The sequence below is a fragment of the Panicum virgatum genome, chromosome 2K (assembly GCF_016808335.1).
Source record: "Panicum virgatum strain AP13 chromosome 2K, P.virgatum_v5, whole genome shotgun sequence".
In the NCBI taxonomy this organism is placed as follows: Eukaryota; Viridiplantae; Streptophyta; class Magnoliopsida; order Poales; family Poaceae; genus Panicum; species Panicum virgatum.
Genome location: NC_053137.1, coordinates 32,968,885 through 32,985,262, shown reverse-complemented (window position 1 = coordinate 32,985,262; position 16,378 = coordinate 32,968,885). Strand labels below are relative to the sequence as shown.

At 47.4% G+C, this 16,378-nt stretch overlaps 1 protein-coding gene and 1 long non-coding RNA gene across 2 annotated transcripts; one reads left to right on the top strand and one right to left on the bottom strand.

Moving 5' to 3' along the window:
* The first annotated feature begins 10,625 nt into the window (after window positions 1-10,625).
* Window positions 10,626-11,899, top strand: LOC120673582. Its single transcript, XR_005674695.1, has 2 exons — window positions 10,626-11,230; window positions 11,335-11,899. It is a non-coding gene; the product is annotated as an uncharacterized LOC120673582 (long non-coding RNA).
* A 1,332-nt stretch (window positions 11,900-13,231) lies between these two features.
* LOC120696002 (NDR1/HIN1-like protein 6) lies at window positions 13,232-14,170 on the bottom strand. Its single transcript, XM_039979178.1, has one exon. It carries the CDS (start codon window positions 14,001-14,003, stop codon window positions 13,365-13,367), a length of 639 nt encoding a protein of 212 aa, XP_039835112.1. The 5' UTR covers window positions 14,004-14,170; the 3' UTR covers window positions 13,232-13,364.
* Window positions 14,171-16,378: the final 2,208 nt, after the last annotated feature.

Genomic DNA, 16,378 nt, shown 5'->3' with positions numbered 1-16,378 from the left:
CGGACGACGGGAGGGTCCACGGCGGCGCAGTGTCTCGCCAGGGGAACGGGCAGGGATACCTCTGAAAACGGCGGCCGGCGCGGACTGTTGGTGATATGCCCAAGAGCCCATCATCACAATACGGTTTAAAGGCCCAAGAAAATATTGATCCAAGAGAGATTAGGGTTACTAATGGGCATATGAGATAGAAGCCAATTAATACGCCCTATATATACGAGGGAGGGGTTAGGGGGCGACAGACCCATGTGAGCCGCGCCACATCCCTAGCCGCCGCCCCTCCCTCTCTCTCTCGGCCGCCGCCCTTGCCGTGCGTGCGGTGCTAGCACACCGACGCCCGGCGTTTCATCCCCGTACGTGTGGACTCCGTGGAGGCGCTGCTGCGACTGCTGCGCTGATCGGCTACTGGGATCAAGTACGAGGAGCTCGGTTCGTGGGACGTGATCGACTACTTCTTCTACATCGACGCGCGACTTCTTCCGCTGCGCTGCGCGTCTAGTGGTAACGATCTATGATCTTCTACTCGCAAGTATCTTGGGTATATGCGGTAGTGATGCTAGCGTAGCCTACCCGTTTCCCTACAGTGGTACCAGAGCCATCTTGTGTAGTTTTTGGTCTGGATCATTTGCATATAGGTGATATGTTGTTGTAGTAGATTGGATCTATTATTTTTGCATGGTTTGATTAGATCAATTGGTCATAAGGGGTTAAAACTGGAGCGAGTTGATTGCGCGGCATGTGACAAAAGATTAGTTTGTGTTCTTTCTCTGTTATGCATACGACATGTCCCTACCGGCTGGAATCACCATCGGGACTAACTGTGTGCATAAGTCAGCAGATTGGACCAACAGATCAAGGTCATGTGTAGATGCAGTCTTCTCAAGTGCAAAGTTTGCACGGTCAATGTGATTGACCTAGTGAAAATTGAGGCATTATGAATGGCTCGGATTTGAGGTGATGCAATCACTCTGATGAGATTTCATAGGGACCGCCGTTGCTTTCTCGCTATAGCGGCTTCCGAAGCGCTACTTTGGTAGAACACATCGTACGCCTAACTTGTTTTTGCAGGGTGTGATGTGAATGGTATGGCCTCAATGTCATGTGATGATGTATGTGATGATTTGTGCAGCCTGCGTGTCGCAAGTTAACACAACCGGGTTGAGGTTGCACCATTATTGTATAACGACCTGCGTGTCGACTTGTGATGTTTGAATCCTCATGTAATTATTTCACTAGCTATTAGATGTAGTAGCTTAGTATCTTTTCATGGAGGCTTCAATCATGATGGCGATGATGATCACCACAAGACAGGACGGATGGCAATGGAGGTCACCTTGAAGCCATGGCGATGGAGCCCATTGTGATGCAAGAGGTCATACTATTCACAATATAATATGATTATATGCATGTGATGTTTATTTTCCTGTCATACTATTCTTTCATGCTTTTACATATGGTGGATGTTTTAATCATGATAGAATAGCTTCCCTCAGAAAAGGTTGAGTTTTGATGCCTTTTACCAATAGCTGCACCTATAAATTTTGATCGTTGTGTGGTAGGTTTACCAAAGTAGAGTACCCTCAGCTATCACTTTTGTATAGAGTGGATGTCGGACATTCACAAGCATAGTATTGGTTTACTCAACAAAGCTATCAAAACAGTTTTGGGCTTTAAGGCATATGGTTGGGGCCGGGGCATTGGATGCCACCCAACAAACAAGAGTCGCATAGAGATGTGATTATCAATTTGTTGCTTACCTGTATCACTATTTTTCTAGCTGTGATGCTAAAGCTCACTAGGATTTTAGTGATTATGGATCTTGAACCACTATATGTCATTAGAGGGAAGATTACTTTGATATAGTAGGTTGTCTTTTGTTAAATCAGTTAATGAAAGTCTTTTACATAAACTTAGTGTTGAAATCTTGCTTTACTTTAATGTTGTAAATCATGTCTGCCAGTAACAATTCCGCTTTCAATTTGCGTTCTATTCTTAAGAAAGAAAAATTGAATGGAACAAACTTTATTGATTGGTACCGCAACCTGAGAATTGTTCTCAGACAAGAGAAAAAGGAGTATGTTCTTGAGCAGCCATATCCTGAGGATCTCCCTGACAATGCAACTGCTGCTGATCTCAGAGCTTATGAGAAGCACTGCAATGACTCACTTGATGTCAGCTGTCTGATGCTCGCCACCATGTCCCCTGATCTGCAGAAGCAGTATGAGCATGCGGATGAGCACACCATGATCGAGGGGCTGCGTGGTATGTTTCAGAACCAAGCCAGGACTGAGAGGTTCAATATCTCAAAGTCCTTGTTTGCGTGCAAGCTGCAAGAAGGTAGCCCAGTCAGTACTCATGTGATCAAAATGATTGGTTACATTGAGACTTTGAACTTTTATCATGAACTTTCAGATGAATGGCTTGGATAAAACATTGAGTGAGTTGCATGGGATGCTAAAGACAGCAGAAGAGAGCATTAAGAAGAATCCCAATCATGTGATGATGACTCAGAAGGAGAACAAAAAGAGGAAGCGTTGGACGCCTCCTAATCCCAAAGGTAAAGGCAAGGAAAAGAGTTCCAGTGGTGAGTCCTCGGGCTCTAAGCTAAAGCCAGCACCTAAGGCCAAATCTGGCCCTACTTCTGAAGATGAATACTTCCACTGTCATGAAAAGGGACATTGGTCTAGGAACTGCAAGAAGTACTTGGAAGAAAAGAAGAAGAAGAAGGGAAGTGAGACTTCCACTTCAGGTATAAATGTTATAGAAATTAATATTGCATTATCTTCCAGTGAATCATGGGTATTTGATACTGGATCGATGATTCACACTTGCAAATCGTTGCAGGGTCTAAGTGAGACTAGAAGATTTGCAAGAGGCGAGTTGAACGTTCGTGTCGGCAATGGCGCAAAGGTTGCGGTGTTGGCGGTCGGCACCTACCACTTGTGTCGGTACCCTGCAACTGGGGTACCCACTCCTACTGTGCCAAGACTCGCGTAGTTATCCGTAACTACGCCCTAAGGAGCTGAGCAGCCGGACCCCTGGGTCCGGCTCCATCTCACCGGACTAACGGTCCCGGAACCGCTTCCCGCTCGGGGACGGGTCCGGTGTCACCACGTGTCCTAGAGGTGGAAATGCTCAGTACCTGTGGTCGCGGACCCGGACCCCCGCAGGTGGGTCCGGGACCTCCACGTGCCATCCGGACTCCCGCAGATGGGTCCGGGACCTCCACGTGCCTATCCGAACCCCCGTGAGCTCTCGGCTCAGCTAGCTGATCGGGAGGGGTCCGGAGCCGCCGCGTGTCACGCAGACGCGGGCGCGGGCGCAAGCCTTCCGCTGGAAGCTCCCTCACCCACCCGCATTAAGTGCGAGTGGTCGAGGCAGACTCTGCTGCCTCTGGGCATGGGGCAGCTTTTGTCAGTCCACACTGTGGATCGCCAGTTACCGAGGCGGCTCGTCAGTTACCAAGACAAGCATTAAAGACTCAGCGCCGCTCGCATGGGCAACAAGTCATGATGACCAGCTACTAACTGGAGCAACAGTGCACGCTGCTACAGCGGACTGAGTCAGTAGTTCGGTGCTTCATCATGACCTCGACGCGCGGCTCCAGAGGATAGACTCTACTCTGACATGACAGCTCAAGACCATCCCTGGTTAGAAGCTACGCACGAAAGCCAACGACAAGATCTCCGGATCTGAGGCATTGATGGCAAAAGTATAGTTTATAATACATCGCCGGGCCCACCTGTCGGGGCCCCGCTCAGTGTACGTGCTCCCCTTGGACATATAAAAGGGAGAGCATGCCCGCTAGAACACAGGTTCACACAGAAGGAGATCTCTCAGATAGACTCTAAGCTCGAATGGACGCATGACACACAAGCTCTCGCAGACTCTCTCGAGGCAAGGCAATACAACTCACAGTGGACGTAGGGTATTACGCTCCGGCGGCCTGAACCACTCTAATCCTACTGTGTTCATCGTGTTCTTGAGAGAGATTGAACTAGTCACTAGCTAACCCCCGAGTACTCACCCTCTGGGCTTAGGCGGGTGCCTTCCGCCACCCGGCTGTGGTTTGCCACACCACGATATTTTTGTCTCTACCCTCCGGATTAGTATTGGAATTAAATAATTGTTATTGCATTCCTGCTTTGAGCAAGAATATTATTTCTTCTTCATGTTTGGAAGAAGTTGATGATTTTAAGATTGTAATAGAGAACAAACGTTGTTCTATTTTTTGCAATGGTATTTTTTATGCTCATTGTCCATTGGTGAATGGATTATATGTTCTTGATCTTGAGGATAAATATGTCTGTAACATTAATACTAAGAGGCTTAGACCAAATGATTTGAATCCCACTTTTATTTGGCATTGTCGCTTAGGTCATATAAACGAGAAGCGCATTGAACAACTCCATAAAGATGGATTGTTAAGCTCATTTGATTTTAAATCATTTGACACATGTGAGTCTTGTTTGCTTGGAAAGATGACCAAAGCATCTTTCACTGGTCATAGTGAGAGGGCGAGTGACTTATTGGGACTTGTACATACCGATGTATGTGGACCAATGAGCTCAATAGCCAGAGGTGGTTTTCAGTACTTCATTACTTTCACTGATGACTTTAGTAGATATGGCTATATCTACTTAATGAGGCACAAGTCTGAATCGTTTGAAAAGTTCAAATAATTTCAGAATGAAGTACAAAATCAATTAGGCAAGACAATTAAATTTCTGCGATCTGATCGTGGAGGAGAATATTTGAGCCTTGAATTTGGTGATCATTTGAAGCAATGTGGAATTATTCCGCAGCTAACTCCGCCCGGAACGCCTCAATGGAATGGGGTATCCGAACGGAGGAACCGAAGCTTGTTGGACATGGTTAGGTCCATGATGAGCCAAGCTGATCTTCCATTGTCATTTTGGGGTTATGCTCTTGAAACTGCTGCGTTCACACTGAATAGGGTTCCATGTAAGTCTGTTGTGAAGACACCATATGAGATATGGACTGGGAAGCGTCCCGGATTATCTTTTCTCAAAGTTTGGGGATGTGAGGCTTGTGTCAAACGTTTGATGTCAGATAAGCTCACTCCAAAGTCAGATAAATGCTTCTTTGTGGGGTATCCTTGGGAAACCAAAGGATATTATTTTTACAATAAGGCGGAAGGCAAAGTGTTTGCCGCTCGCAATGGTGTTTTCTTAGAAAAGGAGTTTCTCTCAAAAGGATTTAGTGGGAGCAAGGTGCAACTTGAAGAAATTTAGGAAACACCTGAAACTATTTCATCACCAACTGAAGATCCACGGGATGTGCAAGATGTTGCACAACCCGTAGTTGAGGCACCAGCCCCACGAAGGTCTATAAGGGCACGTCGCGCTACTGACAAGCTCAACCTCCTTATTACGGAGGAGCGCCACATATTATTGATGGAAAATGATGATCCCTTAACCTACAAAGAAGCAATGATGGGACCCGACTCCGACAAATGGCTTGAAGCCATGGAATCCGAGTTAAAATCCATGCATGATAATCAAGTTTGGAACTTGGTCGATCAGATTGACAGTGTAAGACCTGTCGACTGTAAGTGGATTTTTAAGAAAAAATTAGACATGGATGAAAATGTTCACATCTATAAGGCACGATTGGTGGCGAAAGGTTTCCGACAAATTCAAGGTGTTGACTATGAGGAAACCTTTTCGCTCGTCGCAATGCTAAAGTCTGTTCGGATTCTCCTAGCAATTGCCGCATATTATGACTATGAGATATGGCAAATGGATGTCAAAACCGCTTTCCTTAATGGACATCTAAGTGAGGATGTGTATATGACACAGCCTGAAGGTTTTGTCGATCCTAAAAATGCTGGGAAAATATGTAAGCTTCAGAGGTCCATCTATGGATTGAAGCAAGCATCTCAGAGTTGGAATATTCGTTTTGATGAAGTAGTCAAAGGGTTTGGCTTCATCAAGAATGAAGATGAGCCTTGTGTTTACAAAAAGGCTAGTGGGAGCGCACTTGTGTTTCTGGTCCTATATGTGGATGACATATTATTGATCGGAAATGATATTCCAATGCTTGAAGCCGTTAAAACCTCATTGAAAAAGAGTTTTTCGATGAAGGATTTAGGAGAGACGGCTTATATTCTGGGTATTAGGATCTATAGAGATAGATCAAAAAGGCTAATTGGATTAAGCCAAGACACGTACATTGACAAGATATTGAATCGGTTCAATATGCAAGATTCCAAGAAAGGTTTCTTGCCAATGTCACATGGCATTGCTCTAAGCAAGAGTCAGTGTGCTACGACACCTGATGAGCAAAAGAGGATGAGTACGATTCCTTATGATTCAGCCATATGGTCGATCATGTATGCTATGCTTTGCACGCGCCCAGATGTTTCCTTTGCTCTAAGTATTACGAGCAGGTATCAGTCAGATTTCGGTGAAGCTCACTGGACAATTGTAAAGAGTATCCTTAAGTACTTACGAAGAACTAAGGATACGTCCCTAATATTTGGAGGCGAAGATGAGCTCCTTGTAAAGGGTTACACCGATGCTAGTTTTCAAACAGACAAAGATGACTCCAAATCACAATCCGGTTTTGTTTTTTGCCTCAATGGTGGGGCAGTGAGCTGGAAGAGTTCCAAGCAAGATACGGTGGCTGATTCGACGACAGAGGCTGAGTATATTGCAGCTTCCGAAGCTGCAAAAGAAGCTGTTTGGATCAGAAAGTTTGTTTCTGACTTGGGTGTTGTTCCTAGTGCGTCCAGTCCAGTGGACCCCTATTGTGATAATAATGGTGCCGTTGCACTAGCAAAGGAGCCTAGAACAACTAAGAAGTCCAGACATATACTGCGGAAGTATCACCTTATCCGTAACTTTGTTGAGAGAGGTGATGTGAAGGTTTGCAAGGTGCACACGGATTCAAACGTTGCTGATCCGTTGACGAAACCTCTCCCACAACCAAAGCATGAGGCGCACATGAGATCTATGGGTATTAGATACTTACATCAGTAATTCTAGTGTGCATGGGAGATTTTTGTGTCATGAGTGTGTTTATGTAATGATGAATAATTATTATTTGTTCCATGGATGATTATTTTACATTGATTATCAAGTACGTGACTTGTTCGTGAAACTCTTTGTTGACAATGATATGATTCTAAATTATCCCTAGTTTATGTCATTATGTGGGACAACAACAACGTTGAGACTAGCACATGCATTAATTGATGATCATGTTTCACGAATCATGGATATGGAGATATCGGATTAATGATGTGGACACATGTTGGTGAACATGGTGTTGGATTGACCCACTCCAAGACAATGTCGGGATTGTTATTTTGTATGTGCCATCAGTTGTTCTTGAGTGTTATACCTACTAGATCCTTAGACCTGGGATCGCCATTATTTCTCACTGTGTGTAGTGGTGCATCTTGGGGCTGCTAAACGCTACTCCGTAACTGGGTAGTTACAAAAATAGCTTACAGGTGTGTCATGAAACATGGAATGGGATGTGAGCGGATCATGATGGAATTTGCCCCTCCTAGACAACGGGAGAGATATCTCTGGGCCCTCGAGATAGTTGGATTTGAAAGTGCATGGCCATGCCAAAGTGATTAAAGAGTTAATCATTATGACTAAATGTTAGTTATTAATAGAATCCACTATTAGATCGAGAGAATGGTCGAGCTATCACAAAGGTGGCACGCATCTCGCCTTGAGCTTGACTGGTATCGTGTGGCAAAGGGATCGGTGTATGAGTATATCTAAGGTTCGGCCGATATGATCTTTATGTGTATTTGTGAGTCACTATGCCCTGCTAGGTGCCGCTATTGACTTGTGATTCGGAAATGATTGCCGATCACGACCACCTACACATGAATCTAACGGGTCACAAACTTAAGGGGTTTGGAATGTTGAAAAGCTTGCCTGTATGATTGTCTCTAGTGCAAGTGGGAGATTATTGGTGATATGCCCAAGAGCCCATCATCACAATACGGTTTAAAGGCCCAAGATGATATTGATCCAAGAGAGATTAGGGTTACTAATGGTCCTATGAGATAGAAGCCCATTAATACGCCCTATATATACGAGGGAGGGGTTAGGGGGCGACAGACCCCTGTGAGCCGCGCCACTCCCTAGCCGCCGCCCCTCCCCCTCTCTCTCGGCCGCCGGCCTTGGCGTGCGTGCAATGCTAGCACACCGACGCCCGGCGTTTCATCCCCGTACGTGTGGACTCCATGGAGGCGCTGCTGTGACTGCTGTGCTGATCGGCTGCTGGGATCAAGTACGAGGAGCTCGGTTCGTGGGACGTGATCGACTACTTCCTCTACATCGACGCGCGACTTGTTCCGCTGCGCTGCGCGTCTAGTGGTAACGATCTATGATCTTCTACTCGCAAGTATCTTGGGTATATGCGGTAGTGATGCTAGCGTAGCCTACCCGTTTCCCTACGCGGACGTGTTCAGGCTGCAGCTCGCCGGGGCGGCGCGGGATCCGGCGGCGTAGGGCCTCGCCAGGATGGCGCAAGGGGGTCGGGGGCGGCGCGAGAGCCAGCGGCGCAGGACCTCACCGGGACGGCGTGAGGGGGAGACCAGGAGACCCACCTCACCAGTCACCAGAGAGTCGCCGGCTGGAGGTGAGTCGCGAGATGCAGCCCACCGGGGCGACGCGGGAGCCGACGGCGCAGGGCCTCGCGCGAGAGGTTAGGAGCCTCGCCTCAACAGAGCGTCGCCGGTGGGAGGTGGAGTAGCGAACCGAATTCTCCCACGATCCCACGATCTATTAGACTATTACGAGCTGGGGAGAAAAAAAAACGTGCGGACGAGGTGAACCGGACGGGGTGGGCCGGTGGGGGTGTTGCGCTCGGTTGCGGGAGTCTGGTCGGGTCCACGGATTGAGCTAAGTACTGAATAGCTTATTCTGTACCCAGAGTATTAAATAGACCTACTATATATATATATATATATATATATATATATATATATATATATATATATATATATATATATATATATATATATATATATATATAGCTTGTTTCGGACGGTCTAAACTCACCCCTTAGGCCCTCCACAGTGTGAGCCCAGAGTGAAGCCAGAAGAAAATAGAGAAGATATAAGCATCACTCGTCACATTGCAGCCTGCGATGCCAGCTCTCATAAAATTGAAAGTGAAGCTTCAACATTCACCGATGCTTGCTGAATACATAAATGGTGAGAAATACAGCTCCAAACCGCAGCACGCTTGGTCTCCTGCTGCTGCAGACCGTAGGCCAATCACCACCCCATGCTTGTGATTTTATATGAATTCATTTTTACCTTTTGCATGTGTGTTGGATTCGGCAAGTGAAGCTTCACACTGCAGCATTTGAGAGTGATGCCAATTAGCTGTTATGGGACCCACTATTTTTTTTGGATCATCACTCCACGCTGTGGAGGGCCTTACATACTCCACCCTAATGCTTATAGCAATTAAATGGCAACCCACCCCAACTCAAAAGATCAACTAAGGCCTGACTCAGTGGAGATTTCATGGAGAGTTTCATGATATTAAATATTATCAATTTTGTTGACATGGCAAGGAGAAAAAATGATGAAGTTTTATAGGATGTGAGGAGAGTTTTATCACCATAAAACTCATCTGACACGGTTATCTAGTTCTCACTCTAAGTATCTGTGCATATGGAACTTCCACTAAGACTGGCCTAAATAACCCACCCGTCCCATTCCATTTGATGCTTAAACCTATGGATATGGCAAGACCTACTAATTAAAATCCTCCAACACATATTTAACTATATATGGGTATGTTTGTGGGAGCACTGCACTCTAACTTTTCTAGCTCCACTCCACAAACTCATTGTCAAACACGTCCAGCTCTAACAACTCTAGATCCAAACACTCCAGGAAAAAACTTAAGTTGGGGGGCCAACTCCATTTTTTTCATGGAGCTCTTCAAGGGATGCTCCAAAAACACTTATTATAAACTCCCACATGGAGTTGGAATAAAATTACCCATTACTGACACTCTTTACACAACTTACTAGCCCCGAAAAAATAAAACCCGGTCACCCCCCCCCCCCCCCCCCCCCCCCCCGCGCCAACCCGACGCTTCATCTCCTGCCGCCTCCCAAACCATAGGCTGGCCCTCCAGGGTACGTCGCCCCCGCCTGCCATGGGGCCGTTGAGGGCACCCAGGTGGCTGAGCGCTCCCGTGGCCAGCCAGCAGGCCGCGGGCCTAGCTGTACGACAAGAGCAACGCAGCTGACACAACGAAGCTATCGGCCTCGGCCTCACGATCGCTTCTCAGGGCACAGACCTGCCGCGTGCCAAGCAGCTTGGTGACATGGAGCTTGCGGAGCTGTCGCCTATTCTCGCCATGCGGCACGAAGATGATGCTGACGCTGCCATGGATGCGTGTGGATGGTGGCGGTCTGCAGTCCTCATTGCCTCCTACCCGCGCGGCGTCGCGCGATGATATGACAACCACAAGGAGCTCGCCCATGCTCAGCAGCATGAGCGGGCCGTGGCGGTGAACGAGGTCCCGCATGGTGCGGTGCGGCGTCTGCGCGCCGACAATGAGGTGGTGCAGGCTGCCAAGGGACGGTAGGCATGTTCTTGGCTCCTAGCCATTGGCGGAGGCAGCTGGATTCCTGGGTATTCCCAGGAATACCCAACTATTTTTAAAAGTGAATAAGTATATACATCCATAATACATATATACATACTATATTGACTATACTATATACTCCTGAGCTCAAATTTAGCCCAAATAAATGATCCAACCCACAAACAACCAGCTTCGGCCCACGAAACACGGCCCACAGCAACGACCCACGCCCACCGGCCTGCTCTGACCCGAGTCCCTCTCTCTCCCGTCCGTTGATTGTTCCCCATTCCCCAAAATCTCGTGATGAAAACCTAGATCGGCAGGTGGCGGAGGCCGGAACCGGGAGCTGCGTCGTGCGTCCGGCGACCGCGAGCGCCGGCACCGTCGCGGCACGCGGCCAGGCGGCTAGGAGGCACGGGGGCGCTGGGCGGCCGGCCGGCGGCGGCGACGCCGCGCCATTGCGGCAGGCCGCAGGCCGCAGGCCGCTCGGGCGCTCGCCGCTGGGCGCTGCCGTGCTGCCCGCCTGTGCAGTGCGCACGGCCGCACGGGGTCAGGGGCCAAGGGCCAAGGCCGGCAGGCCCAGGGAGGTAGGCAGGGGAGCGACAGAGGCACAGAGCCATATACAGGAGGTGAGCAAGCAGACTAGCATAGTAGCATAGATTTACAATTAGAAAATTTTGAATTCCAATTGATATGCCATTTTGTTAATTAGTGTTTATGTCTTTAAGTCTAGATCATAGAGCTTTGCAAATTGCAAAATGAAGAAGAAGAAGCCGATTGATTTGAGAACTTTGTGGGAAAGAAAGGCAAAGGCACAGAAGGTGGGCTCGACATCAACACCACAGCCAGTTACGAATGAGAGTGAAGCTCATAATCCAGATGCTCCTGTTGTTGAGGCAGTCACAATTGAAAGTCATGTTCAGATTCAAAATCGAAGTACTCCTTCTGTTGAGCCTGACATAGCAACCAATGAGATAGAAAGAGAGGTAACAGAACTAGATATTGCTAGCAATGACCCTACAATAGCAAGCACAACAATGACAGAGCACCATGGAGAACCTTTATCTTGGTTCCCAATCAGAGATGGTGATAACTCAGATAATGAACCATGGAGCTACTCTTTCAAGCCATGAAGGAACAGAAACATAAAGTTAGAGTTAATTTGTAATTTTTTTATGTATTTTGTAAGAACTTCCCTAATTCCCTTTGTTTCATGGACATGTTAGAGTTGAACAGCTTTGTACCTTTGTTTGATCGAACACATATTATGCCTTTTACTGTTTATGTGGACTTTTTTATTTGTTTGGAGATGGGAATACCCTACTCTAAAATCCTGGCTCCGCCACTGCTCCTAGCCATGTGTTGACGTTTATTAATGACTAATTCAAGCGTCAATTTAATCAGAAAATCATAAGAATTTGCATTTCTTACATGCATCCTTTTCCAAATAAATCCCAAAACACACTTTACCCCTAGAGATATGCAGGAATTGAATTTGAGCTAAAATACAGATTACAAGCATACTTTGGTCCAAGATATAATCATAAAAAATTCAGAGCGCAATTATCTGGCTCAAATGGATCAAATGAGACCCAAATATCAAAACAAACCAGTTTAGAACAAGGCCTTGAACCAGGGATTAGGATAAGGCAGACCAGGACAGCCCACCAGAGAAAGTTGGGGGCGGTTGGCGCAACGGGCAGGCCGGCCGACCAAGCCCATGGGCCCACCGCCTCAACTTTGCCACATGGCTGCTCCTCACTGGCTTTCAAGGTTGGTTCTGCAAGTTTCAGCTGCTGCTCGGGGCTCCATCCTATAAAAATGAGAGGGGTGAGAACGAAGACACACCTCAAGTTGAAAGTCAAGCTCACTCTTTTGTTTAGCATTACAGGTTAGTGGAGTTTAGGTGAAGTTTGGTAGTCATCGGGTCCCCGGAGTTGCTCAGGAGTTCTGGTATAGATTCTTCTCTAGTTCTCTTTTGTAATTCTCGGTCTTTGTAATAGAATTAAATTATAGTTATCAATATCTGCATGACTTATATTCTGAGTTATCTGACATATGTTTCTAGGATTTAACGACGTTTGTGCTTTCAGTGTTAGGCGACGTTCCCATCGACAGCGGAGCGCCCGTGGTGACTTCGTCAATCTCGAGGATTTGCCGGCTCAGTCTCTCGGAGGTGCTCATAGGGTAGGGTTGCGTGCGTGTATTCATAGGGATGAGTGTATGTGCGTGTTTGTGAGTGTCTGCGTCTGTACTGTGTTTCTAAAAAAAATAACAATAATCATGAAAGAAAATATTATTCATTCAAGAAAATCATGTAATTTTCATACCATCAATAGTTTATGTGCTTTCTAATTGCAATAGTAATATTTCTGTATCGATGCATATAAATCCAATTGCAAGTATTCGGATGGCCGTGCTTGGGCCGGCACGGCACGAAGGCGTGCCGGCGTGCCATGGGCCGTGCTTAGACTTGATAATAGACTTGTCGTGCTAGCACGGCACGGCACGATGTGCCGATCGTGTCTTAAAAATCTAAACCCGACACGGCACGAGGCACGATAGGCCGGGCCGGCACGGCACGGCACGGCACGGCCCAAGTCCCAGCTCTAGTAGATACGATTAAATCCTCCCCAGCTCTACTGAGTAGCGATCAAACAATCAGTATACATATACATACGGGTGTGCGAACATGACTGACAGGCGCCGTCTCTGTTAAGCTCCAACTGGAATAATCCATACCAAGTTAATTAGTTAATTACATTAGAACTCTACGTTGGCCTGGTAGGTTGCGGTCTTGATGTTGGGCTTCTTCTTGGGCGAGACGCTGTCGAGGACGAGCGCGCAGTGGACGTTGACCCTGACCTCCCGGAGGTCGACGGTGCCGAGGCGCAGCTCGATGGGGACGCTGACGAAGATGTCGAGCGGGATGTCCCCGAGCTTCTCGCTCTCCTCCAGCGCCTGCTGCAGGCTGGAGCCGAAGCCGTGGCGGCCCTCCATGGAGATGTCCATGACGGTGACGTTCTTGTAGCCCTGGTAGAAGGCCGGGAGCTTCCCCGAGCACAGCGGCGTGCCGCGGTAGGAGACGACGGTGTGGGAGCCCTCGCCGTACTTGATGCCGATCATTTCGTTGGGGTTCTCGGCGCGCACCGAGGCGGTGAGCTTCACGTAGAGCGTGAGGTCGGAGGAGCTGAAGTCGAACCGCGACACCGACATGTTGTTCACCGAGTAGGACGGCGCCTTGGGCTTGTACACGAAGAAGAAGTAGGCCGCCGTGCCGGCCAGCGCCGCCACGATGAGGAACAGGAAGCAGCAGCACCAGCAAAGGCACCCGCAGCAGCCGCCGCCCTTGTCCTCGTCCTCGGGGTACCGAGGCACGCTGCGCTTACCGCCCTTACCCATGGATAATTAGTAGATATAGTTGTATATAAATTATCTAGCTAGATAGATGGCTTTATTATTGGGTTAGCGACGACGAGCGACGCCCTCCGGCCGCCGGCGGGCTCCTCCGACTCTCCGAGCGAGCGAGAGAGGCCGGCGTCGACGGGTGGCGGGGGGTGGGCGGTGGGTACGGCCGTGCGAGGGAGGAGGTCAGCCTGGTTATTATTGCGGGTCTCGCTTTATTTTGCAGGCCAGGAAAGGGTCCCTTCTTTTTTTGGCAGAAAGGAAAGGGTCACTTCTGGTTGGGAGGAAAAGGCGGGCCGGGGAAATAACGCTGGGAGGTCCAACAACGAGGAACGAAGAACGAAGTAGATTGCCTACTAAATATGTCAGCGTCCAAGATTCATCTCATTCATCACTAGCAGTTTGTAAAAGGAAGTTTGGAATTTGGTGTGGCTATTTATAGGTCAACCCATTTTCAATGAGTCAAATTACGGGCGACAAGCAAGCCAACTCCGACAATGTAGTTAAACGAGACAAACTTAGCATCTCTTGGGCACGTGTCCAACGTGATAATAGGAACACAATTTTTTTAACGAACGAGCACATACCGTACTCATTTCTATTAATTAAAAGAGTCATTCGTCCACCTCCGATTAGTACCGATTACTTTAAACCTGGTACTAATACCAATTTAGTACTAGTTCTACAGCACAGTACCCCAGAATCATTTAGTACTTGTTTTTAACACTGCTCGGTACTAAATGCCACCATTTAAGCTCTAGGCCCCCTCAGTCATGCATTTAGTATCGGTTTTTAACACTATCCGATGCTGAATAGTGGCATTTGGTACCGAGTGGACAATAGGCTCTGCAGGCGCCACTTGCCGTTGCTGCTGATGGCTCATTGCTAAGGCCACCTGGCATTTAACCTCATCTGCCATTCTTTCATCTTGTGAGAGGAGTTGTTCCTCTAGCCTTCGCAAGTGCAATCGCTCCTCGTCCTTCCTTCTATCCCGGCTTCTATATGTATCGATGTAATCTCTGAATCCATATTTCCACGGAACCACTCCCTTGCCCTAGTATGCCCCGGATGTTCTGGGTTCTGAAGGGCGTAAGTCAGCTCGTCCTTTTCTCTGTCGGGCTAGAATCTCCCTTGACCAACTGCTTGTATGGCCTCTTGTAGTCTTCGGGCCACTTCCTGAATTTTCTGGCCAAAGATGCACTCACCCGTCTCTCTGGGTTCAATGTTCCACCATGAGCATAGTACCAGTTCTTTGAACGTTCAGGCCAGGTGATGGTCGTAGGTGTGATATCTTTGTCAATCAAATCCTGCGCCATCTTCTCCCATTTTGGTTTTGCCAGCTTGCACCCACTTTGCCCTAGAGTGTGATGATATACTTTCTTGGAGACATTTTCCTTGGACTTTTCCACGTTCCGAATCCCAAGCTCTGAAGACTTATATGCCACAAAGGCATTCCAGTGGTCCTCATGGTTTGCAAGGTCTCCAATAAACTCTGGCGTTTTCCCTTTCTTGATATAATTCTTCGTCAGATTCTTCTTAAATGTCTGAAGTTGTTCGGCCATCTTGCTCAGGGTCCAGCGCTTAGCTGCTTCTTCTCATTCAGCCGGAACCGTGAAGTTCTTCTTCAGCTTCCGCCAGAGCCACTCCTTTTCTCTTTCAGGCACCACATCCCTTTGCTCGCTTGGATTGTTATCTTTCCATAACCTAAAGCTGATAGGGATGTAGTCCTGGACAAGACAACCACATTGCCTACTGTATTTCTTTGCGGCTGCTTCTGGAGCGATCGGTTCACCATCTGGAGTCACTTCTGTTATGATAAATCGTACTTCCAATTTCTTTGTCGGGCCTCGCTTTGTTTTTTTTGGCCCGACTTGATGATCCAGATGGCTTCAAAAAAATTCATATATATTCATGGTTATTACTCATTGTAAGTACGACAAATGAACAGAATGATCGATGTTAAAATATATATGTTTGTTTTCTGGTCATCAGCATCATATGTTGGTTGATCAATTTCGTCGCCACCGGACATATTGAGGTATATGTCGGTATTGGCGGCATCACCGGTGTCGTCGGCATGACCAGCCGCCGCGGCGCAACCGGATGCAATCATATCCATTAGGAACTTCTCATCATCCATTGCATCACGTCGCGGGTCCATCTGAACAAACTATTGAATATACAAATTGTTTTGATCAAATTATACAACTATTTATCCAAAATTTTCAAAAACAATTGCAAGGAAATGTCCTGCGGCTTGGATCCAAATTTTCAACTAAATTTCCACATTTTCAAACTAAATTTCCAAACTAAATTTCCATCTAAATTTCCAAGGATCCAAATTTTCAAGGATCAAAATTTCCAACTAAATT